At 38.2% G+C, this 25,266-nt stretch overlaps 1 protein-coding gene and 1 long non-coding RNA gene across 2 annotated transcripts in view; one reads left to right on the top strand and one right to left on the bottom strand.

Moving 5' to 3' along the window:
• LOC141618074 (uncharacterized) overlaps nt 1-25,266 on the top strand; it is a 276,232-nt gene that overhangs the window by 190,748 nt on the left and 60,218 nt on the right. The window lies entirely within an intron of this gene.
• LOC141618057 (receptor-like protein EIX2) lies at nt 17,650-20,359 on the bottom strand. The gene is made up of 2 exons (XM_074435180.1): nt 18,970-20,359; nt 17,650-18,885 (listed from the first exon to the last, which is right to left on the bottom strand). Exons 1-2 carry the CDS (start codon nt 20,357-20,359, stop codon nt 17,756-17,758), a joined length of 2,520 nt encoding a protein of 839 aa, XP_074291281.1. The 3' UTR covers nt 17,650-17,755.

Raw genomic sequence — 25,266 nt, 5'->3', positions numbered from 1 at the left:
AATCATAAACAGGCAACAGTTAATAGGTTAAGACGAATTTAGAAGATCAAAAAATCATGTAGATACAATCAGAGAAAACACACGATTTAGACGATTAAAATGGAAAAATAGATTAAAAGTTTAAGAGAAAGAAATAGACCTCCTTATTTAGACGATTTTTTGAGTCTAGCATAACATCTTTCCTCTAACTGTCTCATTCTAAATGAGCTTCGTGTTTCAGGTAGCTGCTCAGGTAGTCTGTCAATATTTTCAGGCGATTTCCCAGAAGACATACCTCCATCATCAACACGCTTCCTCTTTTTGATTTTTTCTTGAAATCTATCCGCATATTTCCAGAATTTAACAGTGCTAGGTGATAACGGCTTAGAATCAACTTCTTCAACACTTTTCCCATCAGATCTACAACCACCATCAACATCAGTGACAACATCGAACTTTCGAGTATTAGGAACAAAGAAATCGGGTTCCTGAAACTCCGTTTCTGGAACATACATCCCAAAACCGTCCGGATCTAAGGAGTCAGAAACAACAATGTTAAGAGGAGGAGAGTCAGGAACCGAGTCTTCATCATCTTCGTCAATATCAGACGAAACAAGACGATACCAACCAACACGATCCATATTAAATTAACAACAACTGATGGAACAACAACGTTATTAAGAGGAGGCGATTTTATGATGGAGATTATAGAGAGAATTGATGAGGAGATTTTAGAGAGAATGAAGGTTAATATGATTTTTATCGCAAATTTTAGATACAAATGAAGAGGAAATCTTAGAGAGAATGAGGCGGCGTTGGTCAGAGAGATGATGAGGGAGATTTAGGGTTTCTGAGGATGAGGGAGAGGAAGTTTCCAGAGAGTGGGTGAGATAATGAATGAGAGAGATGGAGTGGGTGAGATAATGAGAGTGAATTGAATGAAAGATGGAGTGGGTGAGAAATTTGAACGGTTTTGGGTAGGGATTGAGTGGGCCAGAATTTTTTTGGAGGGAGTTGTTAGTGAAGTGGGTTGGGTTAGGGATTGTTTTAGAGTTGGATTTGGGTTAGTTGTTAGATTAGGGTAGGTTTTGAGGGATAATTAGAGTGGGCCAACAATGGCATAATGTGTAAATATGTAGTTTGTATTAGGATAGAATAGGGAAGTAATTTGCCAAAAAAGGAAAGTGGTCTTGTGGATTTGAATGGATCAAAATGGTATGGTGGCCTTGTGGAGTTGAATGGAGGGAGTATTTCTTATACTCCATATTTTTTTATTTCTCCGTCTTAACATTAGAACGGGTCAACTATCATACTATTTGAACATATAAGATAAATTTTTGCATTTTCCTATACATTCTATTTTTGTCTTATTCTAATTACTTGACTCGACTCAGGCCTAAGACGGATACACCCGTCTTAAGTAAGAATTTGGTAATTATAATGTGTGTGTATAATAATAATGATAATACTGTAAAAGGCGATACTCTAATTTATACATGTATTAATTTTTACAGTGTTAAAATGACCTTTTTATTAATCAAGTTAGGCCAAACATTAAAAAGTTGTCAAAAGCACTTTTATTATAAGTTTAACCAAACACACCCCAATTTCTAGAAAAGGAGTTTTTGGAAAATCACTTTTGAAAAACAAAAACTATGTTCTAAAAACTTGACCAAACATGCCATTCCAGTCCTCAGTTCCTCACTAATTTGCTCAGCTTGAATGGTAAGGTAAGGTTTCTGAAATTGGGCTCGCAACAAATCAGACAAGAAGAAATTCCTGCAGAGTTGTACATCCAATTGAACAAGAAAGCCAGAATTAGGAATACAATTATACGGTGTATAATAAAGTCATAATCAATCAGCTTAAGGGTGGGCGGATCATAACCAAGAGCATAAATGCAACCAGTAAGCTTGATTTCCTCATCTTCACACACCAAAGATGTCAATTTCAAACTTCACTTTCAGATTTGAATTAATAAAGACTCAGGTATTAGGAGACTATTCGACAAATAAACAGAAGCAATTTCCGCATCCATATCAATTTTATTACATCATCATCCCATATGAGGCCAAGTCAAGGTCTCTTGTCGTACTAAACCCCTTCATAAGTCACAATGAAAGAAAATTCCTGCGGTCTTTTTCCATGTATGGTACGAGACTGACAGAACATACATTTAGGTAAGGTAAACAATCTGCCTTTCTTATTTCTCATAATATGGTATTTATACAATCATAATATGCTAGGGTTGGAAGCATGCCAAGCCCATCACAAGACGGAACGAACTAACACACATAATAATATTACGGACTTAATTTATTAGTACTTATTACCCCCCCTCAAGTTGGAGCATACGGATTAAGAATGCCCAACTTGGCAAGCAATGACGTAAACCGCGATGCACCCAAAGCCTTAGTAAGTACATCGGCTAGTTGCTGCACTGTAGAAACATATGACGGAGTAAGGAGACCATCTTTGATAGCATCACGAACGAAATGTAAATCCACCTCAATGTGCTTTGTTCTTTCATGAAAAACTGGGTTATGTGCTATATGTAGGGCGGACTGGCTATCACAGAGCACCGGAATTGCCTTAGGCAGAGAGACACCCATACACAACAAGAGACCCTTTAACCACTTAAGCTCACAAGTAATAGCAGCAAGAGACCGATACTCAGCCTCTGCAGAGGAAAGTGACACTGTTGGCTGCTTCTTTGTCTTCCAAGACACGGGAGAAGAACCAAGAAAAACAAGCCAACCAGTAACAGAACGACGAGTAAGAGGGCAGGAAGCATAATCGGAGTCACACCAACCTGTGAGAGTTAACTCGGCATCAGATCGTAACATAATCCCTTGACCTGGAGTGCCTTTCAAATAACGGACAGTACGTAGAGCTGCGTCCCAGTGATCTAGACGTGGTGCATGCATAAACTCAGATAAAATATGGACCGTATATGTCAAGTCAGAAAGAGTAACAGCGAGGTATACAAGACGACCAACAAGTCGTCGATACGGCTCGGCATCAGCAAAAGGCTTACTCTCGGAGCTTCCCAACTTATGATTTTGTTCCAACGGTGTAGGGCTCGGCTTACACCCCAATAATCCGGCCTCAGAGATAATATCAAGAGCATATTTACGTTGGCACAAAAAAATACCGTCTGCATTCCGAGCAACTTCTAGCCCGAGGAAATATTGTAAAAGTCTCAAGTCTTTCATGTGGAAGCAAGAATGAAGATACTCTTTGAAAATAGATATAGCAGCGGAATCATTTGATGAGATTATCAAATCGTCAACGTACACAAGTACATTTAAATGTACTGTACCACGGGTATAAGAGAACAACGAGTAGTCGGAATGACTTTGAACAAATCCATATTTCTTCAATGCTTCCCCCAATTTTGCGAACCAACATCTTGGAGCCTGTTTAAGGCCATACAAGGATTTTCGTAAGCGACACACCATCCCTGGAATGTTTGATTCAAATCCAGGTGGAAGTTTCATATAGACCTCTTCATTTAAATCCCCGTGTAAAAATGCATTATGAACATCCATCTGATGAAGAATCCAATTTTTAGCAGCAGCAACTGCTAGAAAAGTACGTACAGTAGTCATTTTAGCTACGGGGGCAAACGTCTCTTCATAATCAATACCTTCCGTTTGATGGTTACCGAAGACTACTAGCCGTGCCTTTAGTCTCTCAATTGAACCATCGGATTTATACTTAATTTTATACAACCATTTACTACCAAGAGCTCGTTTTCCTGAAGGAAGTGGCTCCATGGTCCATGTGCCATTATCGTCAAGTGCCTTCATTTCGGCATCCATGGCTGTTCGCCACTCTTCATCTTTGACGGCTTCTTGGAATGAACGGGGTTCTTTGTGAGACGTAATTGCTGCCAAGAAAGTACGATATTCTACGGAGAATTTATGACAGTTAACATAATTAACAAGAGGATATACGGTACCTGAGAACGATGATGACGTAGCAATATGTGAGGCATTGGATGGACGACTACCTCGAATTGTTGTACCAACGACATAGTCACGCAGCGAAGTAGATGGTATTTTAGTTCGATGTCCACGCCCCATTTCTCGGTCAGGCGAGTTGGGCGTAGCCTCTACTTCTTCCTCGGATGATTGGAGCGTATTTTCAGGCTCCATAACCGTCACATTCTGATCCTCTACACCACGGTCCTGCATATTTTTACCGTCGGTGTCAGTAGTACGATCAATGGTGGGTGAGGACAATGGACCGACTTCCTCCTCATCACTGTCGTCATATGAGGCTTGTTCCCCCCCTGTGGCCAAAGGTACCTCCTTAAGATACGGGAACTGTGACTCGTAGAAAATAACATCGCGAGAGACAAAAAATTCTCGTATATCCAAGTCATATAAATACCATCCTTTCTTCCCCGTGGGATACCCCAAGAAAACACATTTTCGACTTCTACTGGCAAATTTATCGCCCTTTGCGCGTTGATTATGGGCATAGCACAATGACCCAAACACGCGTAAATGATCAAATGGTGGAGGTTGACCAAACAAGGCTTCATACGGTGTTATACCGCCTAGCAGTACTGACGGCGTACGATTAATAAGGTACGCAGCCGTAAGAGCGCATTCACCCCAAAAGGAGAGAGGTAAACCAGCCTGAAAACGCAGTGCTCGTGCCACGTTAAGTAAATGCTGATGTTTACGCTCCACTCTCCCATTTTGCTGGAGGGTACCAACACAAGAACTATGGAAAATAATGCCATGCTTAGTAAAATATGGTTGTAGTGAATGAAATTCTGTACCATTGTCGCTCCGTACGATTTTTACCACAGCAGAGAATTGTCGATTAATCATAGCTAAAAAATTCATAAATTTGTCATACACTTCCGTTTTAGCAGCTAATAAATATATCCATACACCTCTGGAATAATCGTCGACAATAGTAAGAAAATATCGTGCACCAGTAGTAGAAGGCGGGTCATAAGGTCCCCATAAATCACAATGCACAAGATCAAAAATATCACCACTTTTATTATTACTTAACGGAAATGTATTACGAACATGTTTTGCGCGATGACAAACCTCACACGGTTTAGCCAAAGTGTCCTTGCTACGACTTATAAATGGAAGTAATTTAACTACTTTTTCGGAAGGATGACCCAACCGTCTATGCCATAAAGAGAGACTCAAATTAACACCCACTGCACTCGTGACAACACGCGGCTCCTGTCGAAGGTAGTATAGTCCATCCAGCCTATCACCCTTGCCAATCACCGTTCTCGTACATCGGTCCTGAATAAGACACAAACTAGCATTAGTAGAAAATTCACAATCAATAGCATTACTTAATTGTGATGCGAGATCGACACAAAATGGGTTGTGGAACATATAGCACAGGATCAAGTGTTATGGTCTTAGTAAGCTCAATACGACCAACTTGAGAAGCATGGACTTGCGTGCCATCCGGGAGACCCACTACCGACTAGGTATGCTGCGAACGTCAATTAAAGCATCCAACATACCAGTAACGTGATGCGAGCAACCTGTATCGATAAGCCACTTACCAGAAAAAGTATGGGTAGGCGTGCCATAAACAGTCACTACGGGTTGCGCCTTCTCCCCTTCACCCGACGGAGTGAGAACTGCATTAGTACTTTCAGTTTTAGTAGAACCTGATGCCTGACCAACACCATGCGTCTGACCTGCACGACCACCACCACCACGTCCTCTGTTTGAGGCAGTACCACGGACAACAGGAGTCCCACCTTGGCTTGGTGGTTTCATACCTCGGAGCTCATACCACCAATCAGGCCGTTCGTCCATAAGATCGAAGCACATACTACGATCACGCCCCATTCGATTACAATTATTACACACCAATTTTTGACGCTCGGAGCGAGACAATTGAGGAAGGACGAGCGCTAACCTGTGGAGGTCGTGTATTATTTTGACGAACAGAAAAAGTTGAAACTTCGGGTGGGGGCGTAGTGTCGGGTCCATTATGAAGCCCTTTTACCCGTTCCTCTTGACTAATCAGATGAAAAGCACGATTTAATGACGGAAGCGGAGTTTGAGACAATAACACAGAACGTAGGGTACCATATGGGACAGAGAGAAGACCAAGCAAGAACTGATGAAGACGGTCTGCTTCTCTGCGTTCTATATGTTGCTTACCAACATCAGAGCCACACGAACACGTAATAATCGGCTGGTACTTGTCCAATTCCTCCCATAGTTGACATAATTTTCCATAATAAATACCTACTGTCATATTTTCTGTTTGGATACAATCATGTAGAGCACCTTTAATTTGTTGAATACGCGGTCCATCAATAACATTAAATCGTTCATGAAGATCGTCCCACAATCGTTTCGCATTCTCATATTTAGGGAGATAAGTTCTTACCGAGGAGTCAATAACATTCATGAGCCAAGAGACAAGCAGGGAATGAATCGTTTCCCAGTCCCCCTGAGTACACGGTGGTTTCGGGTCTGTATACGTACCGTCAAGAAAACCGAATTTACGCCATGCCTTAAGAGCTGTACGTACTGAGTATGCCCATTCGTCAAAATTGTTGAGATTAAGACGAACATCAGTAATATGATCGCCTGGTCTATCATGATTGCCAACATAATACGGAGAGGATGGCTCGATTTTGGCAATAGGCTCGTCGCCAGCCATGGCGGCCAAGCAAGAGGCGTTGATGATTTTTATTTTGTGGTTATTTTGTGTTTCTAGGTTTCTCTGATACCATGACAGAACATACGTTTAGGTAAGGTAAACAATCTGCCTTTCTTATTTCTCATAATATGGTATTTATACAATCATAATATGCTAGGGTTGGAAGCATGCCAAGCCCATCACAAGACGGAACGAACTAACACACATAATAATATTACGGACTTAATTTATTAGTACTTATTAGAGACATTATACAAAACCAGTTTGTGAATTAGTGAAAGCTCCTATTACTCGTTTGCTTCTAACCGGGGTTAAATACCACTTTTTTTCAGCGAAAAAAAAAAAGATTGCCTTTTTTTTCTTAACAGTGAGTTTTAAGATTATTGACTCAGGGATATTACTGTGAAGAAACCCAAAGTTTCACATGTGAGAGTTGTCCTACATTGATAAAAGAGGAGAAGAATTACCACTTTATAAGGCAAGGGGCTACTCCCTCTACTGCCAATTGGTTTTAGAGTGGAACCCTCTTGGGCCTCTGTTGTGGACTCTTTCTCATCCTTTTGGGTGCGGCCCAGACCCGTTGTTGAATTTAACATGGTATCGTGAGCTTGGTTCAACACAAAAAAAAAAAAAAAAAAACAAAACACAAAACGACAACACAATGCCTGGAGAAAATAACAAACCCAAACACATTCCATCAAATTCACCTCTATTCCTTCATCCATCAGACAACCCAAATTTGTCTCTAACCCAAATCGAATTTAATGGCGATAATTATGACCTATGGGCCGCCGCCGTTAAAAATGGGTTAGATGCGAAAAATAAATTGAGTTTTATCGAGGGAAAGGTTAAAAAACCAATAACTGCTGATGAGGAGGATATCGAGGCTGTAGCATGGAGGTCTTGCAATGCTATGTTGAAAGCATGGTTACGGAATGTAATTAATCCAAAATTACATCCGAGCATTGCATTCGAGTCCACGGTTGCTGAAGTTTGGGCGGAATTAAAGGACCGTTATTCTGCTGGGAATGTGCCAAGGGTGCATCAATTGAAAGGCGAATTACAAGAGTGCAAGCAAGGGAGATTAACGGTTGTTGAGTATTACACGAAACTCAAGACCATCTGGGACGAGCTCGCAAACTGCAGCAAGATCCCATCCTGTACCTGCGGCGCTGCAACTGTAATCGCAAAAGAAAAGGAGGAAGAGAAGGTACATAAATTTCTGATGGGCCTCGATAACAATTTATATGGTCATGTACGCAGCAATTTATTGATGGAAGATCGACCCCATCACAACTCTACCTCGTGCATACGCACTGGTACTGCGTGAAGAGAGACACTCGAGCATGACAAAAATAAAGGAGGAAACCAACGAAGCTGCCATGGCAATCAGGTCGTATGGTGCATCGAAAGGCAGAGGAAATCAATTGAAAGATGAAGGTGAAGAAGAAAACGAACCCCCACTGTGCAATCATTGTGGAAAATATTACCACACGGAAGAGAATTGATATGATAAACATGGCTATGAGGTCGTGAAAGCAAGAGAAAGAGGACGAGGCAGGCGTGGGGGATATGGCAGAGGACAGCATGAAAATCACCAGGCAAATGCAGTAGGCAACTCGGCAGGGTCAAAGGAGGCAGAAACGAAGACTTACACCTTCACCAATGAAGAGTACGAGAGACTTCGCGTTCTACTCAATGCTAGCCCGGAAGGTAGTGAAAAATTGACAGATATGCACGCGAAAGTTACTCGAGATTGGTTAATTGATAGTGGTGCTTCGCACCACATGACAGGGAGACGAGATTGTCTCAAAAACATTTGGACTGGTGAAGAATCTAATGTTGGGCTGCCGGATGGTCGACGAATTATAGCCAAAGAGCATGGAGAAGTTTGGTTGAATGACAAATTCGTGTTAAAGGATGTGTTGTTTGTACCGAATTTGACATGTGATTTAATATCGGTACAACAGTTAATTTGTGAAAATAATTGTGTCGTAACATTCTTTTCCGACTATTGTTTAATGCAGGATCGGGTTTCGAGGACGGAGATTGGTAGAGGAGAGCATCACGATGGGGTTTACACGTTCAAGTCGAGCACAATGGAAGTGGCAGGGAAGGTGTGTGTGTCGAAGGAAGGAGAGCTTTGGCACAAGCGACTTGGACATCCGTCTCGGAGTAAATCTCTATATTTTTCTGATTTAATTAATTGCAATTTAAATTGGAATTCTAGCCAAGTTTGTGATTCATGTTGTAGGGCTAAACAAACTCGTAATTCGTTTAGCTTAAATAATAAGCGTTGTGACGAACTTTTTGGTTTAATACATGTTGACATTTGGGGAAAATATCCTGTTGCTAGTTTATCTCGAGCTCACTATTTTCTGACCATTGTTGATGACCATAGTCGTAGTTTGTGGCTTTACTTAATGAAGGAGAAAAGTGAGGCTAGTCGATATATGAGAGCTTTTTGTAATATGACAAAGACTCAGTTTAACAAGGTCGTCAAAATTATTCAAAGTGATAACGGTAGTGAACTTTTATCCGGAGAAATGAAGTATTTTTATGAGGATAATGGTATCATTTTCCAAACTAGCAATGTTGATACCCCACAACAAAATGGGAGAGTTGAAAGGAAACATCGTCACATTTTAGAGAAGGCTAGAGCTTTGCGATTTGCTAGTCATTTACCTATCGAGTTTTGGGGGGAGTGTGTCTTAACAGCTGCATAGTTAATCAATCGAACACCAACTCCTTTGCTCAAAAATAAAACCCCATATGAAATTTTGTACAATAAGAAACCCGTTTTAACCAATCTTAAAGTCCTTGGATGTTTATGCTATGCCCACAACAAAGATAAGCCTCGAGACAAGTTTAAGGAACGGGGAAAACGGTGTCTATTTCTTGGGTATCCAAATCGAAAAAAGGGATGGAAAGTGTATGATTTAGATACCAAAGAAGTGTTTCTCAGCCGCGATGTTATATTTTTCGAACATGTGTACCCATACTACATTCCAAATGAGTCACACAAAACAAAATACACAAACAGTGACCATTTAGAATATGTTGAGGTTGATTCGGAAAATTTCGAGAATGTCGAAATACCCATCGAAGAGGATGTCGAGCCACCAGAACGAGATGAAGGGGAAAGAGAGGCTCCAAATGAAGAGGATGAGGTTAATAACTTAGAAGGGAATGGTGAAACCAGTGGTAACAATGATGAAACCGAACGTGTTGGTCGGGGAGCGAGGGAACGACGAGAGCCGTTTTGGAGAAAAGACTATGTTTGTAAGTCGACGAGAATTGTAAAACCCATCGTTCATGCTCACTCCGATCAATCAAAGTCCAAGAAATCAGGTACGCATTATCCTTTAGTTAATTACATTGACACAAATTGTTTTTCAATTTCCCACAAAACCTTTCTAACTAAAATTGATGAAGTGAAAGAACCTACCTATTACCACGAAGTAGCAGGTAATGCGAAATGGAGGGAGGCCATGAACAATGAAATTGAAGCTTTAGAAAGGAATGGGACTTGGAAGGTAGTGCCGTTACCTAATGGAAAGAAACCCATCGGTTGTAAGTGGGTATACAAGGTGAAATACAAGGCGGATGGTTCGATTGAAAGGTACAAAGCGCGTTTAGTTGTTCAAGGTTTTACTCAAGTGTAAGGGATTGATTACCATGAAACTTACGCTCCGGTGGCAAAGATGACGTCAGTCCGTTGCTTACTTGCCGTAGCCCTAGCCAAACAGTGGAGTATTGAACAACTTGATGTCAACAACGCTTTTTTACATGGAGATTTAGAAGAGGAGGTGTATATGAAAATTCCGCAAGGGTTTGAACGAAAGGGGGAGAATCGAGTTTGCAAGTTATTGAAATCGATCTATGGCCTTAAACAAGCATCTCGAAATTGGTTTGCAAAGCTCACAAAATTTTTAGTAAGGTATGGTTTCGTTCAATCCTTAGCTGACTACTCCTTATTTACTTATAATAGCATAAAGGTTTTCATTGGGATATTAGTGTCCGTCGACGACATGATAATTGTTAGTAATAACAATGATGAGAGTCGAAAATTCAAGGCCAGTCTCGACAAGCACTTTGGAATCAAAGATTTGGGTCGTCTCAAATATTTCTTGGGCATCGAAGTGGCACATGGGGTGAAGGGACTATTTTTAAATCAAAGAAAGTACGCCTTAGGCATCATCGAAGAGACGGTATGAATGGAGCGAAACCAGTCCACACGCCTATGTTGCAACACCATCAACTTGAGCTAGCTAATGGTGATTTGTTGAAAGTGAAGGAAAAGTAGATCTATATACTTAACATATACATATATGTTTTAATTTAATTTGTCATAAAATTAACAAGTGATCTTATGCATGCAAACAAAAGTAAATATAAAGAAGAAATCATCATCTTACATTGAAGATTTCGGTTTTATGGGCACCAACAAGATCTCCTTCTTGTTAGTTCTTGAGCATTCCAAATAATGGATGAACAAAGATTCAAGTATAGAATCTCTCCCAAAAGTGAATACCCAAGGAAACCTCTCAATAACAAATATTATTATGATCTAGTAATAATATATGTTTTACTATAAAATTGACACAAAATAAATTGCATTTTTGCTCTTGAAAATCTCGGTCAAGAGGGAGTATTTTGTGAGTTTATTTCTCTAGAATTATCATAAATTGTAGAGAGTTTTATTTTATTTTCTTACTCTAGAAAAATTAGATGGGAAGAATGAATAATAATGTCAAAGAGAAAAGCTCTTCTCTCTTTCTTGTGGGTGGCCGAAAAAGGAGCATTGGGTAGTATGCCCAATGCCTTTTGTTTTTGCTCTTCTCAAAAGCTTAGGCTTGCAAGGCTAGTAGGTAGTCTTTAATTATTATGTTTTCCACTAATATGAAAACACAATATTAACCCAACACTCCCTCCATAATTTCGGTACATTCAATATAAAATGGATGGTCCATTTTATTTTGTCATTTGTCAATTGTAACATATGTGACATGTTACTTGACATATGAAATTGTAATGTATTTTTAACATATTAAAAATCAACATACTCATAAAATATGTCATATACAAAATCGACTAGTAATTCGCAATTACTTGTACCAAAATGGTTTCCAAATTATAAACTACAGCATTCTGTATTTATAATAATTTATTCATTCCGTTTCAATTGTTTCTGTAAACAATAATTTCATCTAAGTAATAAAATAATTCGATTACTTAGACCGTGTCTTATTTGATCATATTTACAATAAGATACGTAAATTATACTCACAAAATCATCCGTCAATTTTAAGCAATTTAATTAACTCGTATCGGTATACGATTAATTAAATAGTGCTTTAAGAGTATTTCCCTATAGGTGTGACCTAAGGGGATCAACTGATCACCACCGTCGCACGACAGTAATGTCAAACTCTAGTCAGCCAATCATTACCGATATGTGTGGACCAGTTGACTGTAAAATATTACATCTCACATGTAATCTTAAAATGAGATTCAATAATGATATTTAAATCATGTGATCGCACTATTGTTGAGGACACATTTCCCAACAGAAAGATCCCATGAAGTATAGAAGGTTAGTTGGGAGGTTAGTTTACCTGACCATCACAAGACCCGACTTGGTATATTCAGTCCATATGTTGTCTCGTTTTGTTAGAGAACCACGAAAAGATCACTGGGATGATGCGTTAAGGGTAGTACGATACATTAAGATGAACCCGAGCAAAGGCATTACTCTTGGTAGAGATTCGAATTTGGAATTGAAGGGATATTGCGATTCTGATTATGGTCGATGTCCGCTAACTAGACGATCATTGAGTGGATATTTTGTATCACTTGGTTCGTCGCCAGTTTCGTGGAGAGCAAAGAGGCAGGCGACGGTCTCAAAATCAACAGCGGAGGCTGAATATAGAGCGATGGGAAGTGCAACAAGTGAATTGATTTGGATAAAATCTTTCTTGAGTTCTTTGGGAGTGTTTCACACAAAACCAATGGAGTTATGTTGCGACAACCAGGCGGCCATTCACATAGCAAAGAACTCAGTGTTTCATGATAGGACGAAACACATTGAGATAGATTGCCACTTTGTTAGGCAACATCTAGTTGAAAAGACGATCGTGACGACGCACGTTCGGAGCAAAGAGCAAGTAGCGGATTTGTTCACAAAGGCTTTAGGTGGTGAAGCATTCGACTATTTGCAAGGCAAGTTGGGTCTCGGTTTACCCGGAGTTCCAACTTGAGGGGGAGTATGGAAACCATATCATATAATATCATATATTTTAGATATGATATGGAGTATATATTAGGTTGCTAAAAACATTGTATAGAATAATTTAGTTGCTATGTTTAAGAAGATCTTTAGGAGGTAGTTAATTGTATATATGTGGATGCAAAACCTAGTTGTGAAGATATTACTAACAATTACTTCCATTTTAATCGTCTCTCAGAAGTCGACACTATCCAATTTAAGTCACGGTATTTAGTCATTTCCACACCAACCCTTACCTCGCAAGTCTCTAGATTAGACATGCAAACATTTCAGACATCCATATCAAATTTATTACATTAACAACCATATAAGGCATAGTCAAGGTCATTAATTTCCTTAACTACTTCTTACTTCATACATCTGGCCCTGTTTGGCTCCGTTTGGTCCCGTTTTAAATGATTTATATCCGACAATTCCAAAGGATTAAAGCTTTGATGGTCCTATAAAAAAGTAATATGGCTTGGCAAAGATCCTATTATTGGGTCTGTCTTATACTATAAGATGGTCTTATAAAAAAGTAGCAATCCCCTTTACTATTAGGACTTGTTTGGAATGAGAGTAATTATTAAGCAAGTAATAGAGGCTAAAATAAGAAGAAATGGAAGGAAATTGGTGGTTTGTGGTGGTTGTGGAGGGTGGAAATAGGTGGTGAGGGAGAAATTATTACCTCCATATGGAGGTAACACTACTACAAATTTAGGCAACTACAACGCCCCTTTAACAACGATTATTCACGAAAATCACAATAGACGTTGTAGAATGTATGGCGCGAATTTTACTAAAATAAATTACAACGGGTATGGTTATAAAAACCGTTGTTATTAGTTTTAACAACGGGTCACCCATGCACAACCGTTGTTAATAATTTGGCGCAAAATTGGCGCAAATTTAGTGAAAAGTAATCACAACGGTTATTTTTGAAACCCGTTGTTACAACTTATTTAACAACGGGTGTTTTTTATAACCGTTGTCAAAACATATTTCACAACGGTTGTTGTTTAATAACCGTTGTCAATACTTCCCATACTATAAACCACACAAACACAAGTCTGCTGCAGCCACAAAACACAAACCTTAATACACAAACACAAACCCAAAGAAGACCAAACACAAACACAAAACACACACTTTCTCATCGTCTCTTTCTCTCTTTCTCATCGTCGCTTTATCTTCTCCGTCACCGTTGATTTCATCCTCTCTTTACGTACGTTCTGTAATTATCGTTTTGTTAATTATTTCATTTCCATCTTCATTTCCATGTATGTGTTTCTAATTATTTCATTTCCATCTTATTTGGCGTCCTTGATCGGATCGAGCATGTTTTAGCGATTAGTTGAGATAATGCAATGTATTTATACTAATGTGTGGGTTGAGTTGTTTTTTAATTAATATATATGTTAGGAAGTTGTGCCATATATGTTAGGAAGTTGTGCCATAATCAGATCTTGATGATGACTGATAGATCTATGGAGTTGAAAAAATGGAAGCAAATCAAACAAGCATAACTCAACACTTTCAAAATGATCATTTCATTTAATTTTAAACCAAATACATTACAAAGAATTATCGAAATCAAAAGATGTATAATAAGCGTGAACAACCCGGTTAAGCGTAAAAAGCGCTTCTCAACCTGCCACCAATTACGCCACTCTGGTATACCGCTAACTTCCGGGGTCATTGGCTTCATATTTTGCAATAACAGATTGAATATATGCAAGGACACGACTTGCATGTGGAGATAAGGTTGGAAGAGTACAACTCAACATATCTCTCGTCGCACCAAGTTGCGAGTAATGTGCCGACTAGGGTATGAAGATGATGATGATGATGAGGCTTTGTTGACAAGCCGGACCGCTTCACGCCTCTTAATCCAATAATTCCGTTGATGTTCAAGGGATGCTTTGATTAATGGGTGTTGATCGGCGGAAGCTCCTAGGCGAGAACCTTACCATCATCTTCAATCGTTTGTGTAAGCCATTCTTCGTTGTTGATAAAATTAGGGTTCATTGCCATGTTGTTTCAATTAATGAATGTTAGTAAAGGATGCTTTAATATATGTTGGTAAAGGATGCTTTAATATATGTTAGGTAAAGGATGCTTTAATATTTATAGCTAGTAATATTTAATTTAATTTTTATTTTATTTTTTAAGAACAAACAACAACGGTTATTTAAGAACAACCCGTTGTCGTTATATATAACAACGGTTTTGTATATTAAAACCCGTTGTTATAACTTTCCCCCCAAAATTGAGTCACACTTTACACAACGGGTTTTTATATTTAAAACCGTTGTTAATAGTTTTAACAACGGTTTCCGTAAGAAAACTAACCGTTGTTAAAACCTTCTACAACGGACGCTTTAACAACGACCGCTTTTTTATTTAACAACGGTTTTTGACCGTTGTTATAGCCTGTATCTGTAGTAGTGTAATACATTACTTGAGGGGGGAGGTGGGTAATTATTACCCCTTAATGGATAGACAATTACAGTATCTTCCTCCATTTCTATCTCCAACCTCCGTCACTTTCCTCCATTTTTTAGTTCATTTAAGCTCTATTATATTATTTAAGCTCCAAAACGCATCTAGCTAAATAAGGTAACAAGTAAAAAATATCATTATATTATTGTCGGGTTTCGGGTCAATTTTGGGTAACCTGTTGTCGGGTTATTTCGGGTCGGATCATTTTCGGGTATGAGTCATTTTGGGTCGGGTTGCTTTTGGGTTAATGGCTAAGCACATAAGTTAGTACTATTTTGATAAATAAATACTATTTTGCAAATTTAGCTATTTATTAGGGACCGTTATAACCAAAAAAACTTTATTTTGATATATATATAATATTAATATGACTTAGTACTATTCGTTTTAGGTCACTTCAAGTCATTTGGGATCGGGTCAATTATGAGTCGGGTCTTTTCGGGTTGGGTCACCTCGGGTCGGGTCAACATTGGGTCAGACAATGTTCGGGTCGGGTATAGGTCAGGTCAATTCGGGTCATATTCGGGTCAAGCAAGTTCGGGTCATTTTCGGGTCTCGGTTCAGCCTTTTCGGGTCGGGTCATTCGGATCTGACCCATTTTGCCAGGTCTACTTTAAATGGCACATAGATTCTATCAGCAGTTTCCTCGACACTCACACGTCGCAATATTTAGGATGGTTGTATCGGTCTTGAGATGAAAACGGGCAAATATACGTCCACTTTTATAAATACACAAATCTTTTATTATTCTCTATACATTCTATATTTGTCTCAATCTAATATACTTGACGCATTTTAAATTTACAAAGCGTCTAGCTTGTGACGGGCTAATCCCAATGAAATTTTGGGTTAAATTTAAGACAGATATTCCGGAATTAAACAATAATTTGTGAGACTTGGGACAAAATGCGTTTTATGTCAAATAAAGTCATGTTTAGTTTCTCTAAACCTCTCCTTACGTCTTAATTTTTTTTTTTTGGTCTAAATCATCCGGTAATCCGAACCACATTGGGCCGACTAATCCAGATTTCAGGGCGTGTCCAAGGATTACGGTATTTAAACCCCTCTCAATCGCAGTTGTGGAAGATCGATCCGCATACCTTCCTACCAAGCGCAGCCCCATGCTAACACTGCGCCAACCAACAATTGGTTTACGTCGCAATTTATAGTATTTAATGACTGACAACAGTTCAGTCATGTTTCAGTGGGAAGTCCTAGTCGTACACTTAGATTATTTTATCAATTTGAATCACTATACCCAGTCAATTAAAATGGCTGTGTTTTTTTTTTTTTCTTTTGACAATAATAAAATGGCTGTGTTTGTGTATGATGACAATCAGTATACCCAGTCAATTTATCTACTTGTAGACGTAGATTCTTCGCCCATAAATTTTTTACGTCCTCGTGACGTAAGCGTGTCTTGTTGTAGGTACTCATTCGAAGCGCAGTTGATAAATAAGAGAAAGGAAGTGTCTGCCCATTTGGCCAGCTCAAATTGTCCCGTCAAAAAGCCTACTTTATTTAGCAACCTCATCCTTAGTTTAGTTTTTTATTCGAATAATGTAATAATAAAATCCGACTCCGAGAATCGGGTTACTAATGTGTAAACTACATTATGCCAAAAAAAAAAAAAAAGATAATATTAGTGGAGTGAGTGCACTACGGAAAAGTTTCCGTCTTCCATCACTTCCCAAAGCACGTACTCCCATTCGTAAAATGGTTCTTCCTCGGACTCCGTCAATAGCTTAGGGGGCAACAATGAGTAGCCTTTCCTGAACTCCGGCGTATTACGGTGTGGGATAACAAAACTATCTACTCTGATAAAATGATCCGAAGTCGGTCATAACCCACTAGGCAACATGAATAATAAGACCAGCAATTTGAACTGACTCTATCCGTTCCAAATCTCACTCGAACTTCATTGGACGTGAAATTGACCTGAGCCCAACTGAAACAAAGAGATACAAAAACTCACTCCAAAGTGCCGTACTTGTTACATGACTCAGAACCGAGTCACCCAACAAAACCCGATAGATATAACTCATTTACCAAGTTTAGAGATATGAGACATGTGAACTGGCTACCAGCCAGACACGAGAATTCAAGTTTACAATGACTAATTGGAAACTCCATGTGAAATCATCAATCGAACGAGACATTTGCAAAACTCCCCTGGAACTCTTTATATTGACCCTTTTTGGTGAAAAATTGATAGGATACATAAATGAAATGACAATTAACCATCCTTGTATTAATAAAAATAACATAAATAAATCTAAGTTGTACGGAGTAATATAATTCTTCAACATTGTATCAACAAAACGTTTTCTTTCATATTTCTACTACATTCCTCTGCCTGTTTTTGAACTTGTTTACCCTAATCTTTACTGGCACATAAATTTTGTCTGCAGTCTCCTCCACAAACCGAAAATAAGCATGCCTCCAACTCTTCTTGATCACTAAAGTTCCAAACACACCCCAAAATCCAGTAGCAACACCAGACATTATGGCCATATAAAGCCACAACTTGTCGTACTTATCTCCTGCATCATCATCATCTTCAGCACCATGGTCATCATCAGTTGGAGTTGGTGGCGGGCTAGATTTAGGCAAGGGAAACCCGTATAATCCGGAATTCCCAGCATAAATAGATGGGTCGTCAAGAGTTTGGAGTTGATTTCCGGTTGGAATTGGCCCATGCAAATGGTTGTAGGACAGATTTAAGACGCTTAGCCATTGTATGTCTGACAAGCTTTGTGGTATTGTCCCTGAAAGATTGTTATTTGACAAGTCCAAAGATTCCAGTGACTTGAGCTTGCCTATATCATAAGGGATAACTCCTGTCAGATGATTATTTGACAAGTTTAATTGCATAAGTTTAGATATGTTTGTGAGCTCCTCCGGTATTGTGCCAACTAAAAGATTGCGCGAAAGATCGATAATTGATTGAGCACTCATTGTTGCACCGATATTTTCTGTTGTCCCCTTGATGATTTCTTGATATTCCACATCAGCGCTGCTATCGTACCTAACATCACTTTCGAATATTTGGGAGCCTAAACAGCTAGGAATGTGCCCGCTCAAGCGATTATGAGCGAGTTCTAATATTGCAAGATAAGTAAAATGACACAATTGTGAACTGACAGGCCCGCTGAAATTATTCCCTCGCAGACTTAAGATTACCAAAGAGGCACTAGAGGATACATTTTTAACTTGGATCTCCCCAGAAAACATATTGTAACTCAGGTCTAGCAATTCCAAGGAGTTACTACCGCTTAAAAGTGAGGAAGCATTCTCTCCTTCAAAGATTCTTTCTGATAGCAAATTTTGGGACAAATCAACTGCAGCGATTGTTTTCTGATGTTTCAGCCAAAAAGGTATTGTCCCTGAAAGCATGTTGTTGTGAAGGTCTAGCCACACCAAATTACATCCATCACAAGGAATATGCCGTGGCAGCGATCCTATTAGAAAAATGTTTGTGAGAAAACTGATGGAAATAAGATGGGAAATTCATAAGTTAAGAGAAAAGTTTGACTATTACTAACCTGTAAGTTTATTGCCGGCAACTTGCAAGTCATTTAGATTAGTGAAATTCCAAACCCATTGAGGCAATTCTCCTGTGATACCAGTATAAGAAAGATCCAAGCGTTCGATTTGGGTTTGGTTCCTTAACCACTGGGGAAACGCCATGTTTATTTCACATGAACTAGCACCAAGATATTGAAGTTGAAAGGGAGGTTGCCAAGCGGTACTCAAGTTGAGTTTGATATTATTAAAATTCATATTCAAAATGGACAATTCAGAGAGGTTACCAATATGGGAGACGGTACCATGGATGAAGTTAGATGAAATATCTAGAGACTCTAACTCAGTTAAGGGCCCTAAAACATCTGGGATCAATCCACTGAACCCATTGTTTGACAAATCTAAGTGTTTCAAAGCAGTTAATTTTGCAAGAGATGTGGGAAGTTGACCTCGGAACGCATTGGATGCTAGATCAAGGTAGTTCAAGTTTGTGAGTTGCCCCAACTGAGATGGCAAACTACCAGAAAATTTATTTTGGTAGAAGTCTAGGTATTCAAGGCGCCTCATATTGCAAAGCCAAAGAGGCACGGAGCCATTGAAGTTATTGGTCCAGAGAGATAGTGACTGAAGGGAAGGCATATTTTTAAGAAAAGACGGGAAAGGGCCTTCAAAGTTGTTGTGACTAACATCAAGGTGTTGGAGGGTGGAAGTATTTGTGATAAGAAGCTCTGATAAATGCGTGTTGTGTAGCGAACAACCCCATAAGCTAAGAAACAACAATGAAGGAAGTCTAAAAAGGACTTGAAGACTGTTATATGCTTGCGACATGTTGATACCGTCCATGATAAGAAACTGCAATTTTGAAAGACCGGATGCCCACTCTAGACGTTCTTGTGTATAAAGCATATACTGTCCAACATCATTAAGATCAAGGTGTATCAAATTGGTGAGGTTGCCTAGTTGAGGGGGAACAGGACCAGAGAATCCAGCATAAGGGAGGGTTAGGTATCTCAATTGGGTCATGGACCCTATAAATTTTGGAATCCGACTCCCGGTAAAGTTGTTCCAACTCAAGTCCAAGTGAGTTAAGAACTTGAGTTCCAACAAAGCTGAACTGAGTTCAGAAGATACCAAGGCAGTTGGGTAGTCACTGGATGTTAGTGAATTTGTGAGATTTAGCTTAATAACATTACCAGTGCCACTGTCACAGTTAACTCCATGCCAGTGACAACAATCATCACCAATCCATGAAGAAAGGGCTCTCTGAGAATCTCGGGTGAAGCTGTGTTTGAACTTTAACAGAGCTTCTTGTTCATGCTTTTTGCACCTCGTCAAGCCGACAGATGAGTGTATCATCAACAAAAGCATAAATGCAATTAGCATGCACGATTTCCCCATCATCATACCCATACACCAAAAGTTATTTAGTGGAGTTTATTGAGGTAATCTTTAATTTTTCTGTGATAAGCCAGAGAAGGGACGGTTCATAATATAGAGGATTATGGTTTCGCTTAGTAAGGACTTGGGTTTAGGAAGACTAGTTCAACCAAAGTCAAGACTTTTCTCATTGCTTTCAACTATTCTTACTCGCAAAGCCTTAAGTCACAAAGTTCTAAATAGAAGTTGAAAAGTATTCCAAACATCAATATCAAATTCGGTAACATCAATCTTAGGCAACAATTGGTCTCTCTTGTGACGGGTTACCATTTGTGACGGATATTTTGTGAGATAAAATGGTAACAAAATGGGTTAGTGGAGAAGAGGACCACATGAATAGTGTTGCAGAGAGAGAAAAAGTGGGTAGATTGTGAGATAAAATGGTATCCGTCTTCAGCTTGTGACGGATATGTCATGTCTTCAATGAGAATTTGTGCTTAGGCAAAGTCATGTTTGTCTTTCTAAACCCTTTTTTAAGTTGCAACATACAATGTATATGTAACATCCGTACCAAATTTTGTACTTTTGTTGGATCCTAAACTACAGTAACAAACTAACAACAAAAATAATGCACATAGCTTTTGAATAATATGATTTAACATTTATTTTTATTCAATCAAACATTACATATTTTATGATGTATTTTTTCATATTTTTGGGGACACTAACCACCAAAGTTAACAAGTTGGTTATAAATGGAGTCAAATGAAGACAGTAAATTTTGGAGTCAAATGAAGACAGTAAATTTTGAACGTAAGTGATATCAAATTTCAGTACAAGGAGGGTAGATAAGGGACGAAGCACTAACCTTGTCATGCATAAGCAGCTAATTAACTCACATGCCATTGCAGTCCTCAGTTACTCACTGATTTGCTCAGCTTGAATGGTAAGGTTTCCGAAATTGGGCTCGCAACAAATCAGACAAGAAGAAATTCCTGCAGAGTTGTACATCCAATTGAACAATAAAGTCGGAATTAGGAATACAATTATACAGTGTATAATAAAGTCATAATCAATCAGATTAAGGGTGGGTGGATTATAACCAAAAACATAAATGCAACCAGTAAGCTTGATTTCCTCATCTTCACACACCAAAGATGTCAATTTCAAACCTCACTTTCAAATTTGAATTAATAAAGACTCGGGTATTAGGAGACTAGTCAACAAATAAACAGAAGCAATTTCCGCATCCACATCAATTTTATTACACCAACATCCAAGTCAAGGTCTCTTGTGGTACTAAACTCCTTAAGTCACAATGAAAGAAAATTCTTGCGGTCTCTTTCCATGTATGGAATGGGACATTATACGAAACCAGTTTGCGAATTAGTGAAAGCTCCTATTGCTCGTTTGCTTCTAACCGGTGTTAAATACCACTTTTTTTTCCCTTTTTTTTCTTAACAGTGAGTTTTAAGATTATTGACTCGGTGATATTAATTCCATTTGAATCGTCTCTCAAAAGTTGAGACTATCCAATCTAAGTCATGGTATTTTTTTCATTTCCACACCAACCCGTACCTCGCAAGTCGCAAGTCTCTAGATTAGACATACAAACATTTGAGACATCCATATCAAATTTATTAGATTAACAACCATATAAGGCATAGTCAAGGTCATTAATTTCCTTAACTACTTCTTACTTCATACATCCGACCCTCTTTGGCTCTGTCTGGTCCCGTTTTAAATGACTTATATCCGCCGATTCCAAAGGATTAAAGCTTTGATGTCGTTGATAAATAACATACTCCGTATTTGATTTGAATCTCCATCCTGCTAGTGATGCTGTGAATGATCTTCACAGTATCAAGTAAACCTAACTTTCACTTTCCATTATTTTAACGAAAATGCATGAATCACACCCTACATAATCCGATAAGGCGATAATCGATTTCCATTTGAGGCCAATAGTGGTATTTCTGAACTAGATTCATCGTCAATCAACATACTCTAACATTAATCACATAGCAATTGGCAATTTCAAACACCAAAATTCAACGATTTAGTTGTACAAATTATAGAATAAGACCGTATTTACGAACAACGGAATACAAGAAAACGACTGAAAATCAAATTAAGAGCAAATTAAGAATCACTAACCTGTAACCAATTGAATTAGGAAAAAAACCATTTCGCAAGGGTTTAGTAATTTGCTCAATTTGAATGGGAGGGTTCCCAAATCGCGACATTTCTAAATTCGCAAGAGATTGAACATCGTGGTTTCTGAATTTTGCATGCTTCGGTAATTTGCTCTATCGGACGGCTTGTGTCTTGCTTTCATCATAACCGTTAAAAACCCAATCCAATCATATAAATTTTAAGCCTCGTTTGGTTCATACGGGAATAGAACTCCCGTGTTAATTTGCAATTCACTGGAATCCAACTCCAATATTCAATTCCCATGAAATGCTATAAACATGTTTGGTTGCCTTGGGGGAGTTTGTTTTTCCCATGAATTAATCTCCCGTGTAGTGTTTGGTTAAACCGTGTCAATTCACGTGATTTTAATTTCTAATTACCAATATACCCTTTCGCAATATTACTAACACTTAATTTGTAGGGGTAAATGGGTAATTTTGAAAGAAATAAGATGGGGGAAAGTTTCCAATTACCTAGAGAGGGGTTGGTAATCAAACTCCTACATCATGTAGGAGTTGAAAACTCCCTTGGAATTGTAAATTCCCCCATTTTTCAATTTGAGGGGTAACCAAACAAGTTACCAAAAACTCAATTCATGGGAGTTTAGAATTCCCATGAATTGAGAGGGTAACCAAACAAGCACTTAGTGTCCGTCTTTAATGAGACCGACTGTTCATTTTATTAGGCAACGTTTTTGTAACGGAATTATTTTGTCACGTACAAATTTTACTCTTTCACACACATTTTACCATAAAATTTCCATAAAAACTACCCTTTGTCTAAAAAAGGAAAATGTATTCAAAGATTTCACTCTCTTCATTTCTTCTCAAAATCTAATCAATTTTTATACCCAAACACCAAGCAAATGTTCGAATTGTAAGATAAACCTTATGATTTCAATAATGAAATCAGTCCCAAGATACAATATAGATTTGAATTAATTCAACCCTTCAGACAATTAAAAGACGAAATAAAGGACTACCCTTGTCCATGTCTTACAGACGCCATCAATACAATCTATCTATCACAACACATTTTGTTTCCCGCCAAACTACTCATACCTCATTTCTATTGAGTGGTGCGGGAATGCATGGGCCCGGGGGATTCAACCCCTCGTCATCAAAAAAAAAAATATAACTCCTAAATTGAAGCAATAAATAAAGAAAAACAAATTGGGTGTTGCTCTTTCATGTACATGTTTTACTTAATCATGTACTTATTTGACACTTTTACCCCTCTCATTTTTTCAACTTTCGCCTCTCCCACCGGAACCTACATCGATCAGCCACCTCTTCCCGCCCCTCCCCAGTTAGAGTTTCAAAGTCAATCATTGTAGGTACCGATGCTTGAACGAACAAAAGCTATAACAAACACGGAACTGAACACGACTGTTTAACATGGCAAAATTGTCCAGTATATCATTCTCATATGGTTCACAAAAGAAGATGTGTATATTGTATACATGCTTAGAATAATTACGGGGGACATGGTAAAATTATTGGCATGAAAATTGAGATTTGTATTGACTATCGATAATATATCCATAATGATGATTAAAAGTCGTTCCAGTGCATCATGATGTAAACTATCACGCTCATCAGATGTTACGAATGCGGTGCGAGAACCTCCTCCTTCCCCCACCCCTGCCATTAGACATTTCCCTCACCACCAGCACCACCTCCCAATTGAAAACCCTAATTGAAAATTTTAACCCCTAATTACAAACAAAAACAATTAAATAAACTTAATCTACCACAAGCTATTTAATTTGTTGATAAAACAAAATAAATAATTGTTTGATGGGAAAATTAATATCCAAAATTGAATTATTTGGCAGTAATTTGATTAGATTTTAGGGGAAAAAGAAGGGAGAAAATTAGATAGCTTTGTTGTGGAAAAGGGTAGTAGTTGGAAATTTTATGACAAAAAGTACACGAAAAAGTAAAACTTGTCCATGAAAGAGTAATGACGAAACAAATTAAGTTTGTTAACTCATTTTCAAATACCATATGTTTTCGATATTTTAAGATATTTTTTTGGTACATAGTATTTCTAAGTTATACTTAGCAATTAAAGTATTAAACGATAATATGTAACTTGCAAACTATTGATTGCTTTTGAAAATCTTAGTATGTATTAACTAGCCTTACACAGTTACATGGTGGTTATTTGTAATTTTTCCAAATAGAAATGATAACTATTAACTGATACACCTAAAAGTTGAAAAATAATAACTATTGAACGAGAAAATACAAGATTAGATTTTATCTACCAAGCAAAATCGCTACTTAAAATCAGTCCGGATCCTCTGTCCAATTTCCGTGTCCCATCTTGTGTCCCACTATCTCTCCATTCGACGCATAAGCAATCAATATATATCTATCTATATTAATAAAGGAAGCTTTTTTCGAGCGATTACAGAGAGTCCAATATTTCTGAATGACTTTCAAGCGATAAAATATGCGGAGTATAAAATAACTAAAAGATAAAGATAAAATAGAAATAACTAAAAGATAGAGTTTATGAGTAATAATAATTTAAAAACTAACAATGATTATTAGGATGATCCGTCATATTCAAGAAGTCTAATGTGGCTCAATTATATTGCCCGATAATGCTATATATATTCAATTCAACGCCCTTGCATGATCACCATTGAACTTATTTCTATCTAATTCTCCCGTTTATATCCTTATTATAGTATTGACTTGATTTCTTTGTTGTTGATTTTCGGCTCGATTATT

The sequence above is a fragment of the Silene latifolia genome, chromosome X (assembly GCF_048544455.1).
Source record: "Silene latifolia isolate original U9 population chromosome X, ASM4854445v1, whole genome shotgun sequence".
NCBI lineage: Eukaryota > Viridiplantae > Streptophyta > Magnoliopsida > Caryophyllales > Caryophyllaceae > Silene > Silene latifolia.
This window is presented reverse-complemented; position numbering and strand designations above follow the sequence as displayed.

Excerpts from the sequence above, each read along its gene's own strand:
- LOC141618057 (XM_074435180.1), bottom strand. The coding sequence starts at position 20,359 with ATGGGTATGATGATGGGGAAATCGTGCATGCTAATTGCATTTATGCTT. Across the intron at positions 18,886-18,969 it reads TGCCGGCAATAAACTTACAG|GATCGCTGCCACGGCATATT; the intron begins GTTAGTAATAGT and ends TTTTTCTAATAG.